This window comes from Sesamum indicum, linkage group LG1, assembly GCF_026168435.1.
Source record: "Sesamum indicum cultivar Baizhima isolate 11 linkage group LG1, ASM2616843v1, whole genome shotgun sequence".
NCBI classification, from domain to species: Eukaryota; Viridiplantae; Streptophyta; class Magnoliopsida; order Lamiales; family Pedaliaceae; genus Sesamum; species Sesamum indicum.
In genome coordinates, this window is record NC_142657.1 from 22899254 (window position 1) to 22914832 (window position 15579).

Sequence of the window (15579 nt, forward strand, 5' to 3'; positions counted from 1 at the left end):
CATGCCTTTGGGCTGAGCTTTTCAAAGGCAGCCCATTGTCAATTCAAGCAATTTAATCTATTTGACGGTAAAATCATCCACAAAAAGAAAAGGAAATAAAATGAGAAATAAATAGAACTGGATTGGAGCAAGCAGAAAAAAGGACAGTTGACTTTATTGAATCACGGACCAATCATATCGAAGGTACATGCTTGGCGCAGATGAAGTTCCCGCATTGGATGAGAACTCCTAGCGGTACCTGAATCTGAGCACGTAAATCGAAATAGTTTAATGCGCCGTCTTATCAGTACGGCCAAAATACGGAAATAAATTACTGGCCCAACCGGTTGTCGGTACGCTGTGTTGCCGGGCCACGCGCTTGGCCTTTTCCCCCCACTACAGGCGGCGCGTTTGGGAGCCGCCGGAGCTCTCTCTTCTTTATAGTTTGGATAATGAAAATCATGTCGTTGTCCCATTGGTCGCAGTTTTTTACCAAATAAAATATTTTGATAATTGCTTGCACTATTACTATTAATAGTCTATGTTTCTCAAAAGAGAATAAAAATAAAAAAAATGAATAATAATTATTATTTAAGAAATAAATCCAACAACACAATCCCATTCAAAATGTAAAATAAAAAAATAGACAATTTATTTATTATTATGATTTTTTTAAGATAAGATATTCAACAAATAAATCATCGTTAAAATCACACTAAAAAGATCCCCGACGATAACACTTTGATGTTAAATTTGGATACGTTATGTTAAGAAAAATATTAAAGATCGGAAGGATGCTAAGATAACAGAATTTGTCGCCCTGAAGCATTGAAAACAACTATTTATGAGTGTTTACAATTCAACACGATTACGTACGCAAAATAATTAGATAATCATAGTGGGTCTATACATATTAGGATTTATGAGGTATTGGGGCAAGGTTGTGAAAATCCTAGGGTTACATTTGGATTGGCACAATAATTTGGAGAAATAATTCCAAAAGACTCAGTTTAAAAAATAAAATAAAATTCATCAATACTCAAGAAAATATAATTTAAAATTAGAATTGACCCAAAATTACAAATAAAAATTTGTATTATGTATTTGTAATTAAATGGTTTTATATATAAAGTTAAAATATTAGAAAAAACGAATTTAATAATTAATTGCTAGTCAGTATATTTATAAAAAAATAAAAACTTTTTGGGAAAATGTTATCGTTAGTTTGTCTTGTATATATAATGACAATGTTATTTTGGAATGTACTCAAAAATAGACTTCAATGGAATATTTGGACAAAACCCCTCTTGTTGTGGTTTGATGCACGCGCCGCTTCCGAGAGGGCGGAAGGCTAATAGAGCGGTAAGGTTGAAAACCAGTTCAACAGTAAAAACACGGTGGTGTTGTTGGACAACGTTGAAAAAGTGAAAAAAAAGGAAAAAGAAAAGCCAAACAGTCCCTAGGAATTTTCCTCCTCCCTCTTTCTTACATCTTTCGTACATATCTCAATTCCTCTGCTTTTGGTCACCCAGTTCCCATCTCAAAAATAATATTCATTCATTCATTCAAGAAAAACAAAAACCATTTGACCCTTTGCTTTGATCTTCAAGCAGACAAAGTCCCAGACTTTTACTTTTTCTTTTTCTTTTTTTTTTTTGAGTTGATGGAGTTGAAGAACAGAGCTCTTTACTGTTTTTCCTGTGCAGTTGCTGTGTTGTTGTGCAGCTCTGTGGTGTTTGCAGGTGATATAGTTCACCAAGATGATATTGCTCCGAAGAGGCCTGGTTGTGACAATAATTTTGTGCTGGTAAAAATCACTTTTTTTTTTTTTTTTTCTGTTTATAATCCTTTTCCCAGATTTTTATGTTGAATATTGGGCATTTATGTGTGTTTTCCCCCCTTTCTCTGTGTGTATTTCCCCCTTTATGTGAAGATAGTCATTTTGGGTTTTTCTATTTTTGAACACTTTCTTTGGCGGTTGACTGTTAAGTCTTGATTTGGCGCTAATAAAGCAACAGTGTTTATTTTGCTTCTGTTGTTTGTTTATTTTGCAAGGTTGTATTTGGGGAGGGTTTTGTTACCTGGTGGCATTTGTGTTCCTTGTTTTCTGTATCTTTCATTACCTTTTAGGTCTCTGATGATGTATTAGGAGGTGCTTTTAAGTATTAGTTTTGCAGTAATCATGAATTTTGACTTTTGGGCTTTTCTGTATGATCTGTTAAGTGGCACTATAGCTGGAGGAAAGTTGATACTTTTATGCTTGGTTTTCTTGTTTTCTGCTTCCATCGGAGTCTTGGTTCTTGTCTAATTTTGTCCCTTTCGTGAGTTATCTCATATTGTGATTGGATTATTAATGGCGTCTTGAATTTCATGCTTGTCCGGATTTGGAATTAGTTTAGAATAGGAAATGAAATTTAAATCAGTTTCCTCTTTTGGTGGATTGGGAATTCAATAAGGAAAAGGCATTTGGATTTTGGTTGGTTTTTGATAATGTCCTCTGTGCATCTCGTATTTCCTTGACGAGAGCTTTGCATGAATTTTCAAGATGACTAGGATATTTGGACTGAGCTGTTATGCATCTCAGTCTCTGAAAAAGAAGTTTCTTGTGTTGTAAGGCCTGCCAGCTTTGAGTTGCCTGTAGGTCGGTTTCCCTTTTGATCTGTGTAACCGGTGGGTGTAATAGAGGATAGGAGTTCCTGTAAAAGGATGTGTCCTTGTGCATGTGTGAGAGAGAGAGAGGTGAACTGTCTTTTTACAGGAAGTCCTCCTTCTGAAACAGCACAAGTTCAGTTAATTATTTCCTCATTTAGATTTGCTTCTTAGTCTACTTTTATCGAGCTGGTTCATTGCATATGAAGGAAAAAGTATCTACACCAATTGCAGTTTTTGTTATTACTTGATCCCTTAACTTTACCTGGATAATGATTCCTCAAGAAGGTCTCTTCTTTAGGCCATATCCTGGAAAAGTATTAACTAACTTTTCAAGCAGGAGGAAGATGTGCTTTAAACTGCGTGATTAATACGGATGAACTATTCAACTGATATCATGACATGTAATCAGTTGGTGCTTAGGCATCTAGTGATAATATTGGAGGTTCAATCCCGTGTTGGAATTCCCTCTTCAAAACTCCGCCCCTTTTTCTCTGATTGGTAGATTTATGCATGTCATGTGATTTAATCAAAATCTTTCAACTTCACACGCGATCACTATAATTTGTTGTTGTTCTAAAGGTTAAAGTACCTGTTTGGGTGGATGGTAAAGAAATAATGGAGTTTGTGGGTGTTGGTGCACGATTTGGCCCTACCTTGGAATCTAAAGAGAAGCGTGCCAACCAAACTAAAGTTGCTCTTGCCGACCCGCCTGATTGTTGCAGTAAACCAAGAAATAAGGTTTGTCTCTTCTATACTGATTTTGCATATACTATCATAATTATGTGTCTAGTTGTCATTTATATTTTTACTCAGTATTCAGCTTTTTTCCTGTTCTGTAGCTGACAGGCGAGGTTATCTTGGTGCAACGGGGCAATTGCAGTTTCGTAACAAAAGGAAATGTTGCTGAAGCTGCTGGTGCTTCAGCTTTACTTATCATAAACAACCAGACAGGTTTCTGTTAAATCATTATTCTTCTTTGTGGTTCTTTATACTTGGGTTGCATGGCAAGTCATTCTAGAGCATAGTTTAGTACTGTTGTTGTGTTATAAACTTTATCCAAGCACACGAATCATTAAGTTGCATATGCTGTATTCTTATGTTCTGATATGTAGTTTTCTTCAGTTTCTTATGCAAGGGTTTTGTAAAAGCAATCACTTTTCTTGCATTTTGAACCCATTATACAGCTAAAAATAATTGCAAAAGGACCCAACTGTAGACACCATTTTTATCTTGACATCAACAAAATATCAATATATTTAATTTCAAATGTTTCTCTCGCCACTGCTGATTTTGACACTGTTCACCATGATGGGCTAATTCTTCAGAACTCTTCAAGATGGTGTGTGAAGCAAATGAAACTGATGTCAATATTCACATACCTGTTGTCATGCTCCCACAAGATGCTGGCGCAAGCTTGAAGCAACTTATGACGAACAGTTCACATGGTAAGCTTTGGCTGCCCTGCATGCTCAAATCATAACAAGAAATAGGCATATTTACTGTCGCAGATTTCTGTTTATGGAGTTATGTCCTTGTGTTATTCACGCTATTGTCCTTATCTTCAGTTTCCATTCAGATGTACTCTCCCCGGCGCCCACAGGTTGATGTGGCTGAAGTGTTCTTATGGCTGATGGCCGTTGGTACCATTTTATGCGCAGCTTATTGGTCTGCATGGAGTGCCAGAGAAGCAGCTATAGAACAGGACAAGCTCTTGAAGGTAACACATATTCATCCTCTAAGAAATCTATTGCTGTTTGATAAATTAAAGGCAAAATCGTGTTTCATAACATGCATATGATTTTATCCATTCAGGATGGTTCTGATGAATACCTCAGCAAGGATAACTATTCTTCCAGCGGTGTTGTGGATATCAACACTACCTCCGCAATTTTCTTTGTTGTGATTGCATCCTGCTTCTTGGTTCTGCTGTACAAGTTGATGTCTTACTGGTTCATTGAGATTCTAGTGGTTGTGTTTTGCATTGGCGGGGTGGAGGTATGATAATCGGTCCTGCCATACAAATTCTCTGCTGCATATCTGTCAATATTAGAAGTTGCATAAAATCTTTAAGTTTATGCAGTGCTGATTATTTTGTCTTGTTGTGCTTACAGGGTTTGCAAACTTGTCTAGTGGCTCTCTTATCTTGGTATGTACTCTGTTGAAGACGCGATGCCCCTCTTCTTTCTATAATTTCTATTTTAGATAGTAATAAATAGACAGATAGTTAGAGAGACGGACAATTCTTATCTCAGGAAACGAAAAAAGCTCACTTAACCTTTTTTTCCTTCCTATCTAAGTAGATTGTGTTATTTTGCCGAAAGTATTTTTAAGATTTCTTGATAAGTGAAGAGAGAAACAAAAGACCAACATTTACGTGGTTCGGTCATATAACCTACGTCCACGTGACAAATGCCCAAAGGGCTAAATCATATTATTTCTCTCTTAATTTGATGATATAACCTCTACCTATTTATATAGGTGAATTACATATGTGTATAACATAAAAATAAGGAAATATCTCCAAAATCAAATCATACAGATATCACAACAATCACTAAGATTTTATTGTGATTTTACAATTATTTTGGAGAATCAATTCATGATTCTCAACACTCCCCTCAAGTTGGACATGCAGATCTTGATTGTAATGTTTAACTTGGACAAGAGAAGTCAAAACTTTTCTTTTAGTGTGACGCCATGGGAGGTCACGAAGGTCAAAGCGTCGCCATGCCATGCATACACATCCATAGTAGTATAAATAGAGACATCATGTCAGACAGCCAGTTTTAGGTGCAAAACACCATGGACTTGGCCTATAGAAGTAAGGTCGATCACGCAAAAGAGACAGACAGACAAACAGACACACAGATTAGGTGTAGAACGCAAAAGGGACTCAGTCCATCAGAAGTAGAAAGGTCGGCTAGAGAATGAGACCGACAGACAAACAGTTTAGGTGTAGAATACCCACAGTAAAGGCTTGGTGGAGCTAGTGTTGCCTGCATAGCACAAGCAGTTTTGGCGCAGCAGTTAGGGTTTCAACGGCGGTACGCCAGGGTTTCAACAGGCCTTTTTTTTTTTTAACCTGCTATGATACCATGTCAGATTTCTTGATAAGTGAAGAGAGAAACAGAAGACCGACATCTCCGTGGTTCGGTCATATGACGTACGTCCACGAGACAAATGCCCAATGGGCTAAATCATATTATTCTCTCTTAGTTGGATGATATAACCTCTACCTATTTATATAGGTGAATTACATATGTGTATAACATAAAAATAAGGAAATATCTCCAAAATCAAATCATATAGATATCACAAAAATCACTAAAATTTTGTTATGTTTCTTTTGTAATTTTACAATTATTTGGAGAATCAATTCATGACTCTCAACAGTGTTAACTTGTAGTTTTCAATATAGTTTCAGATGGTTCGAACACGCTGCAGAGTCATTTATTAAGGTGCCGTTTGTAGGAGCTGTATCATACCTGACGCTCTTTGTTTCTCCGTTCTGCATAGCGTTTGCTGTTTTATGGGCAGTTTTTCGCAGTGTCAACTTTGCTTGGATCGGTCAAGATATACTTGTAAGAATGAATTTCTTGTTTCATCTAGCTTCTTTCTTTCAAGTGAATTACCATATGCAATCGTGTAAAGATGTTCAGGATTAAATAAATTTCATGTGCTATTATCAGTGATATGGAGTAAATGCTGTCTTCTAATATCTTTTAATTTGCTCAAACAGTAGCATCACAGTTACCGTACGATGTTTAATTGAATGCCAATGGCAATTAATTGAATAAGTTCGACTCATATTCAATACTGATATAGATTTATATTCAGGGATGTGTTGAAGCCTTACTCGGTTTTCATCTGTAACAGGGCATTGCACTGATAATCACTGTTCTCCAGATTGTACGAGTTCCCAATCTGAAGGTTGTTCTTGAGGCTTATAACTGTGTCATAATCTCAAAAATGCTTTAGGAACGCCTGTGGTTTATTTTGGTTTAAAACCACAAATGCTAGAAATGTTGACATGATCTCAAATTTTCCTCGACGCTCAGGTGGGAACAGTGCTACTAAGTTGTGCATTCTTGTACGATATTTTTTGGGTCTTCGTCTCCAAATGGTGGTTCCATAAGAGCGTGATGATAGTGGTGAGTACTTGTTTGTATCTTGAAACAGAGTAACAGGGGTTGTTGATTTTTCTTTATGCTGCCTTATAAACATGTTAGTCCCTATCTCCTGTAGGTCGCTCGTGGTGACGGAAGTGGAGAAGATGGCATTCCGATGCTATTGAAAATCCCTCGGATGTTTGATCCTTGGGGTGGATACAGCATCATTGGGTTTGGCGATATCATCTTGCCAGGACTTCTAGTAGCATTTTCCCTAAGGTTTGAGTTGACTGCTATCCAAAACTAGTCTAGTTTTTCATTCTGTAAATCAGTTAACTGTTAACTGAATCTAAATTTAACGTCTCCTTGCTCTTATGTAATCCTGCCAACAGTCTTCTCCTTACTTTTACCTTCCGCTGCCTTGCTTTGAAGGCGTTATGTGTCCTACTATAGCCTCTTTCAAGTTTGTTTTCATGCTTGTATATAAACACACTGTTAAGTGGTAGGATGTCTACATACTTCAGCACTTGCTTGACAACAGGAGCAAACTATACCGATATTTTCTTGTATCATTGAAGGTACGATTGGCTGTCCAAGAAACGGCTAAAAGAGGGATATTTTCTATGGGCTATGCTTGCTTATGGTTTAGGTATGGTTTAACTGGCTTAGTAGTAGTAGTATCTATTACTGCACATATGCTAAGACTGACAATTAGTACTTGCGTCTTTTGGGCCACAGGTCTTCTGATTACGTATGTGGCTCTGAACTTGATGGATGGACATGGCCAGCCAGCTTTGCTCTACATTGTCCCCTTTACACTAGGTAAACCCACGGTTTGAGGTTTAGAAACAAGAATACATTGATTCTACTTTTGGTATCACTACAAAACTATTTAGTCCCAAAATCTCATGTTTGTCTCCATTCAGGCACCTTGATAACGTTGGGAAAGAAGAGAGGCGATCTAAAGCATCTGTGGACTCGAGGGGAGCCGGATCGACCTTGTCCTCATGTCCAACTCCAGCAGGACGACCAATGACAGGTCCACTCTAATGTACTTTAATTTCTTACACGGGTAGGGCACAATTTCCTCGGACATTACTACGTATGTAAAGTAGAAGAAAATACACACTGAGAACGTAGCTTTGCAGAATGTCTAGCTTGGTCTCTAACTTCTTGATACAGTCTGTCTGGTTTGTAACTTGAGAAAGAGCCACTTGAGATTTGTTAACTTCAGTTTTCTGTTGCAATGTTCTTGTTGATTATACTATATTACCTAAAAATTTTACTTACGGAGTTCAAAGCCCAATGTGATATTCAAAATTTAATCCAATATAGTAAAACTCACATGTGGATGGGCAATTCCTAAATCTATGCATACATATGTTATAAAATACAGTTTTTGTCAGAGTCTGAAACTAAATTGGGAAAGTTACAGTCAGCATTCAATACCCTTAAAATCCACAAAAATGACATCCTGCCCATAACTAAATCACGTCAGATCCCTGATATTTACAGTACTTCCAACTCACTTGGCTGGTGTGACTTACCAGCAGCAATACCGTGTCTAATCACATAGTTGACACTCTGTTACAAAAAGCAAACAACAGTCTATGACTACATCGGGTCCCTCTAGCGGTGAAATTCTCAGTGTCCTGTCTGTCTCTGATAAAATTCCAAACAGACAAAAGGAAAAGGAGAAAAAAGGAGGAGGAAAAAGAAAGGGAAGGGAAGTTGAAGAAAGAGAGTGAAAAAAATGGCTGGTGTTGGCATCTTAAAACCATTCTTTCCCTTATTGTTTCCTGTAAACACGAGAGGTCAACACAAATGCAAAACTGTCTCTAACAGCGTCAAAAATTCGCCGATGAAATTGAGTCTCAATCCACATTGATGTATGTTCCAAGTTGGTGTCCCGGTCAGATACATTGACCAAAAAATTTTCTGGTGGGTCTCCATTTTGAAGTTGAATAAGTGTATTCTGAGGATCATTTCTGGTGCTGATCTAAGCCTGCACACGACGAGCAAAGTAAAACAAGTTTATGCAAAATATCAGCAATCATCCATCCCAAATCAAATAACAATGCTCCATGATGAAGACTTCTGATTAAGATCGTTTCCAGAACAAAATAAGGCTAATCATGAGACACCAGAAAATCCGATGAACCACAAAGAAGCAGAGCTATGCATAAACAGGTCCTAAGAGTTTCAGTAAATCTTTGAAGAAAGAATATACATATTCTGGAGGCAGCATGCAAAATATCATAGCCATGCACAACATCAGTCAATGACGATTCTAACCATCTGCAGAAATGCATGTTCATTCTAAAATGTAGGTCAACACATAGAACAGGGCTACCAGGAAACAGATAAATTATCCATCTGCATATGAAAATACCATATGGAAACAGCATCATATCTTATCATACAAGACTTGGATAAAGGTAGAATAAGACAAGAAACACAGAAGAATAGACGTACTTGTTTATCTCCTCAAGGAACCATTTCCATTAATGGTTAACCGTAGCGGTCTTTTCTCTTGACCCAAAGAAAGAATCTCTTGCATTCTCTCTGGCCAATCTGAATTCAACCTTCTGGCAAAGTCCTCCACTTCCCTGTCAATCAAATAGGAGGATGACAATTGTCACACAAAAGATATAACCCATACAACAAGAATGCCAAGGATATTAGTGCTAATCTTGGCAAGCTCTCTGTTCCATTATTAACTTTCTTCATTGTAATACACGGTCCAAAAGATATCACGCAGCATAACAAGAACGAATTTAAGCATTTCAAGCTTCTCTTTCGTAACTTTTGACGAACTTAAGCTAGTATGATACACCTAAGTACATTATAAATGCTTCCAGACTGAATCAAGAAATCCCCAAATCCAAATGGTAGTCCGCAAGCAAAAACATACATGTATCTCGCAGTGTAAGTATAGGACGAGAACAGTAATTTCCCTTCTCCGAATAACGATGTCTTAAACACTCATCCAATTAGAAGTGTTTTTAAAGAGAGAAATATAAGGAATGGAACATCTTGCTACCACAAAGTCCAGTGACAAGTCTGGAGCTCCCAAATAAATCTGGCCTATGGGTAAAGATCACACTATCTGTCCACAGGAGGAAAAGGATTTCATAAATGCCAAGACCTTTTGTAACCGGTACTCTGAGATTCTCAAATTTGATGGGCTTGTTACAACCATTCCTTCCCCTTGCCGAGAATGATCCATATATATTGAAGTCAAAGATCTCTCTCCCTCGGTAGTTTCCTTGTTTCCCCTCACTGCTATTCCTTTTCTAACCATTTCCGGCCTCCAAGTACTCCCCCCACTAGTTAAAAGCCGGTACTCAGGCGTTGGGTGCCTGACAATATATTGGAAAAAGTAGTACCAAATTCAATGAGCTTGTCCCATTATAAGGAAATGTACCGAAACTTTCTAGTGGATTCCCAATTTTCCAGGGGGTAAAATGATTAGATTTGGTCAGAGTGGAAAGTTATACATTGAATCCATGCACACTCCGATACCCATTTATTGTTGTAAAAGGTATTTTAGCTACTTTACCAACAGTGCTTCTTGGTTTCTCAAATGAGCTTCCAACTTCTATGATTATGATATAAGTAAACCATCAATAAGTACGTAGCTGAAGACACATTGAAGATCTCGAGCTATATATAATATCCTTGCATCAATCACTGCATAGTATAACAGGTAGCTACAACACACTTCCCCGAAAGAGAACCATAAAAACTTGGTAATTTTATTTCATTCTCCTCTCTGTAACTCATTAAATAAATGGAGAAGTTCCTTTTTATATTCTAGGGTAGGGGTCAACTTCACATAACATGTTTTTCCTGATTGTTTTGAAAGATGGGACCAATCACTTCCAAATCTGTTAAACACATAATCAACCAAAAATGCGTCTTGCTTCGAGACTAATAATCAGGATAGAACATTTAAATATATCCAACAAAATGATCACTTGCATCTAACAACTTAATAACACAACATCATTGATGGTAATATGCGGGAAGAACTAAATAAATTAAATGAACAAGCAGCATCCAAATAAGCGAACAACCATTCTTTCTTTCTTTTAATTCTTTGAGATCCTAAGCCCAGAACCGGCCAGGAGAAAAGCATCGACTCACCTATCAATTTTTTCTTTTAGTGCAGGGTCAATATCATCATCTAAATCACAATCATCAAACTCATCTTCAGCTGCTAATCCGGCATCTTCAGTGTCCAGCAACTTTGTTTCGTGGCAAACATCGGTCAGAAGCTTGCCATGTAATGAAGGTTTACTGCACACAGAATCAAGCTCATTTGATTCCTGCAGCATAGACTGATGTCAAGCAAAACACCCATATGCATGCATCAACATATATGCCTGCAGTTGAAGTCCTCTTCCACAGGGAAATAGAAACTGAGGCAATTAATTAGTAGTAATGCATCTCTGACAAAGTCTTGACACTAAGATGAAGGCCAGAAGTAGACAACTACACAAAAATGAATGATTCTTACCTTCTTGTTCATATCTACAGCATTGCTTGAAGATGACGTGCTGTTTGAAGGTGTAGTTTTGTGATGATCTTTCCTCTTACGATTCTTCTTTTTATTTTTAGAAGTTCTACTACCCTTAGAATCTGAAAATGAAACCATACACATCAAAGGGTCCACCTCAAAATAATAGAATAAGGGAGGAGAGGAGGAAAGAAGATGGAGGGGTAATGCATGCATGGATTCAACTTCACCAAATTTGTTTCAACAGGCAGATCACATTGTCAAGCTAAGTACTGCTAGGACCATAGACAAAACAAAGTAAACTCTACCCAATTTATTACCGGAAGGTTGATTATGGCAGTAGACAGAAGAAAATAGAGAAAACATTGGACGTGGAGCTCCAACTCCAAGGCAAAGAGAACTTCAGTCACAACTAAAATAATTTTGTCCAAACTGTAAGAATTTATACAGCTACTGCAAGATGACAACAGCAAAGAAACCACTCCTACTGGAACTCCTCCAACCCATTATATAAAATTAACCTAAGGGAGATGTGAGAAAAATGAAGACAACTTCAAAAACCAAGGAAAGAAAAGAAGCCACATCACAACTCCTGCTAAAATGATTGTATACATGTATTTCTCTTTTTCTTATATGTAAATTTTAGACCCAAAAATAGAAAGAAACAAAGAATATCTAAAATAGCTACCAGACTGAAAAGGAAAGGAAGTTTTATAACATTATCCCATTAAGAATCTTTGTGGCATCAACTTATAATCCAAAATGCACAAGGAATAAAATGAAACGAATGTCAAAGTGATTAAATAACAAGTACCATCATTGTCTCCATTAATAAACGATAAGAGGTCATCCACTGAACGCTCATCTGCATGTTCCTCTTCAACCTCAACATTCTAAAAAACACATGAAAGCCACTGTTTCAGTCTCAAGAGCAGTTAATTGACATATGAATATCAGTGTCGCTGGGGTAAACCAACATAAAAATATAGCTGGTAGATCACATCAGAATACAAAAGCAATGCCATGATTACCTTTAATCTCTCTCTTTCTTTTAATTCTTTCCTTTTCCTAGCATACAATCTATTCAACAGCCGAATCCTTGGATCATCCATGGTGTTTTTTATGGGCTCCAACTTCTCTTCCTGAATAAACGGATTAACAAAATATAAGAAAGAAGAGACGGAATAATAGGATTGTTCCCAAGGGAAAAAAGGAAATTAAGCATGTACACTGCTTGCAATTACAGAACACCTCTGTAAGATCATCAGGCAGATGAAATATCTCTCGTATTTCCTCAGGTGTCCTTCCTTCAATCACCCGAGCAAGAGCTCGACTAGTGAGATCGACAAGTGGCTTCAGCTGCAGACTGTCAGCAGCAGATGTCAACTCACAAAGCCTCTTAGTATCCATTCGGACAAACTTCTCGTCGAAGGACTTCCTCTCCTGCGCCAAAGTATGAACAGAATTAAGAATTATTTTTCTCTATCGTCTGGTGCGAATGCACAAAAGACTCTCATCGCCACTGATAAAACGATCAGGTGAAGAAAAGAGAGTTAACAATGTAGAGTTGAATAATCTGTAGTTACCTTGTTAGAACGGCCGGGTACTTGATGAAATCTGCAATAGTCAAGAATCAGGCTCAGCATGGGAGGATTGACCCGTGAAGGAAGAGAGATGGGATAATTCTTTGAAGATCCCATGCCTGAGTGTATTTCCTGACATATAAATGGGCAATACATGGCAACCTCTTGCTCTACTTGCTGTATTGAACCATCAGACATTTGAAGCCACACAAAAGCCTTCAGCATCTAACAATGCACAGCAAACAATTCAAATCAGCAGCAATTGAAAGAGAAAGAAACTGCAACACTGAAATCATGAGCGTTCAATATTTTATGCCAAAGGAAATAGGTAAAGGGTTGGTGCGCGATCTTACATTACCAAATAAGTATAAACGATGTAAAGCATACCTCAGGTTTTATAATTTCACTATCAGCTTCCGTCATTGTACACAATTTTGCAACAAGGGGTTGTCCAACTAAGAAACTTCACAACTAATTACCTGCAACAACGAGTGCCGGCATAAGGAATATACACATTGGCCTTAATTCAGCTCCAAGTAATGATTAACAATCATGCCTGCATTCATTTCAGAAACCTGGTCTCATGGAACTTCAATCAATTGTATTATAGGACACTCTGAATAATATGTGTAACTTGAGCTCATATGCAGGATTGCTATAACGTATAAAACTCATCTATAAACTAATTTATGATTCTCTTAAGTAGAAGAAGATATTCACTCTCTGTGAAGATTAATTGGAGTAGAAATCTCAAATAAGAGAATGTACTAAGCGAAAGATTCAGAGCTACTACCACTGGAAATCCACAGCACGGATTACTATGTTCTTCTCGAATTGACCAGTTCTGGAGTATGACTTGTAACACTTTTTCAATGAGGCTTAGTTCACTTTCTATAACCCCAAGTCTCCAGCCCCTGCCTCATCAGATTCAGCAGTAAAACTTCCAGGTGCTCTATTACAAGAAATACATTCCGCAGGAAGTCACAACCTGCAGGAAACCGCATCATCACCATTAACCATCCAATGCAAATAGACCACCTAGTCCCAAATAATAATAGACACTGCTGTCTAAAAGAGGGGAACATTTCCATCAAAACCACCTTGACAAAATACAGGTCCATCGTAAAAACACAAATCAGCTAAACCCCCTTAAACAGAGAGGCACGGAATGCCTTAACTAAAACACCCCTAAACCCTCAAAGTTTCAACTCATCTTACAACTAATCACCGCCAAACCAGTTCCGGAGACACATCCCACAACACCAAAAGTCAGCGTTGCTGCCACAATTCCTAACATCTCTTTTGCCGAACCATACAACCTTTCATGCCTATACATCCCAAGCCTGCCAAAGTGTCCAACTCTGGCAGCATATGCAAAAGGAAAGCTGAACTTGCAGGAAGTGATGTTATGACTGTAGATAGAAAGGGATCTTCCACATTGGTTGGATTTACAGAACAATATCTTCTGCTTGGAAACAGGACATTAAATCAAAATGACCCACAACCATAGTACAGACATGCAAACTCAGAATTGAGGAGCATGTTCGATTGACCTTAACCCGGAGAATTTTGTAGGTCCACTCACAAGATGAAATAAAGCACACTTTGCCACATGCAAGGTGAGTTGCAGTTCATATTTCTACTCCCCCCCCCCCCCCAAATCTAAATAAAAAATTCTTTTTTCCAAATTTGCCATCATGTGTCAGAATAATAACTGTTCAATCCAACGGCTCTTTCAAAGAATACTGAAACCTCATGCAGCACGATGATCATACCTTAACAAAAGAATTAAGATTAAACCTTGATCAACTGCAATGGCCAAGCATCATAATCATTAAAAGTTTCGAACCAAAAAAACAAGGATAAAAATTTCCAAAAGCGTAGAGGTTCAACTCTTACTGATAATGAACCGTATCATACTCATTCCTCAACGAGTATATTCAAACATAACCCACGGAAAAAGAAAAAAACCAAAAAACATTCTGACCAATCAAGAATCATGAAATGCTGGTCCAGAAAAGCCCTAATCCCCCGACTCAGCTCAAACGTCATCCCATTCCTATCCCTAACCCAACAAAAATTACCAGGAAACGACACCAATTAACAGTAAAACAAGAACAAACCAAAATCATAGAACAAAATCCAACCACACAACAAACAAGAGACCCGCTCCTGTCCTCCATCAAATTCAGACCCAAGAAACCAAGTTAGCAAGCAGCAAACTTGCTTCCCTTTTTCGTGTGAATAGAAATAAGAGGGAAAAACCATACCTGAAAACTCAAATAAAAGAAACAACAAACAGTTTCTGGTAAATGGAGCTTTGAATTATGGAAATGGCGGTCGTCCTCGAGACCGGAGAATGGATAAATATGCGAGCGAGAGACAGAGAGAGAGAGAGAGAGAGAGTACAATAAAAAGGGAATAATCTTTTTCTTCTGTTCTTGAAAAACAAAAACAAAAAAAAAAAGAACCTCTTCTCGCTTAATGATTTCAGTGTAGGAAAATCAGAGGATGGTTAGATACAAGTTGTGATGTATCTATCCAATATCCATGGGTTGGGGTGCTACTGCTTCATTCCCATTTCTCCTCTCATATTTATTACAATTTCAAATATTCAAAATTAATTATTCTATTATCATTTTGTTTTCAAGATTATTTTTAATTTTATAATTTTTTAAATAACAATAAATATCTATAAATTTTATAAGAATCTTTGCAACTTATTCTTGTTTTG

The 15579-nt window shown here is 37.4% G+C and overlaps 2 protein-coding genes across 5 annotated transcripts; one reads left to right on the forward strand and one right to left on the reverse strand.

The window, feature by feature from the left end:
* Positions 1-1431: 1431 nt before the first annotated feature.
* Positions 1432-7987, forward strand: SPPL4 (SIGNAL PEPTIDE PEPTIDASE-LIKE 4). The gene is made up of 14 exons (XM_011094176.3): positions 1432-1786; positions 3211-3369; positions 3471-3582; positions 3957-4076; positions 4197-4348; positions 4444-4626; positions 4743-4777; positions 6050-6212; positions 6508-6561; positions 6690-6782; positions 6877-7019; positions 7319-7389; positions 7479-7562; positions 7667-7987. The coding sequence occupies exons 1-14, from the start codon at positions 1643-1645 to the stop codon at positions 7774-7776; spliced, it is 1623 nt and encodes a 540-aa protein (XP_011092478.1). The 5' UTR covers positions 1432-1642; the 3' UTR covers positions 7777-7987.
* Positions 7988-8197: 210 nt separating this feature from the next.
* LOC105172665 (SKP1-like protein 21) lies at positions 8198-15422 on the reverse strand. Of its 4 annotated transcripts, none has more exons than XM_020694264.2 (11): positions 15116-15422; positions 13642-13833; positions 13233-13324; positions 12849-13070; positions 12514-12705; positions 12294-12404; positions 12077-12155; positions 11263-11384; positions 10890-11071; positions 9216-9349; positions 8198-8745 (listed from the first exon to the last, which is right to left on the reverse strand). In XM_020694264.2, exons 3-10 carry the CDS (start codon positions 13266-13268, stop codon positions 9220-9222), a joined length of 1074 nt encoding a protein of 357 aa, XP_020549923.1. In that variant the 5' UTR covers positions 13269-13324; positions 13642-13833; positions 15116-15422; the 3' UTR covers positions 8198-8745; positions 9216-9219. The 4 variants fall into 4 exon arrangements, with proteins under 4 accessions (XP_020549923.1, XP_020549924.1, XP_011092526.1 ...); XM_020694265.2 differs by having other exon boundaries at positions 13233-13401; positions 13639-13833; XM_011094224.3 differs by having other exon boundaries at positions 13639-13833; positions 15116-15421.
* Positions 15423-15579: the final 157 nt, after the last annotated feature.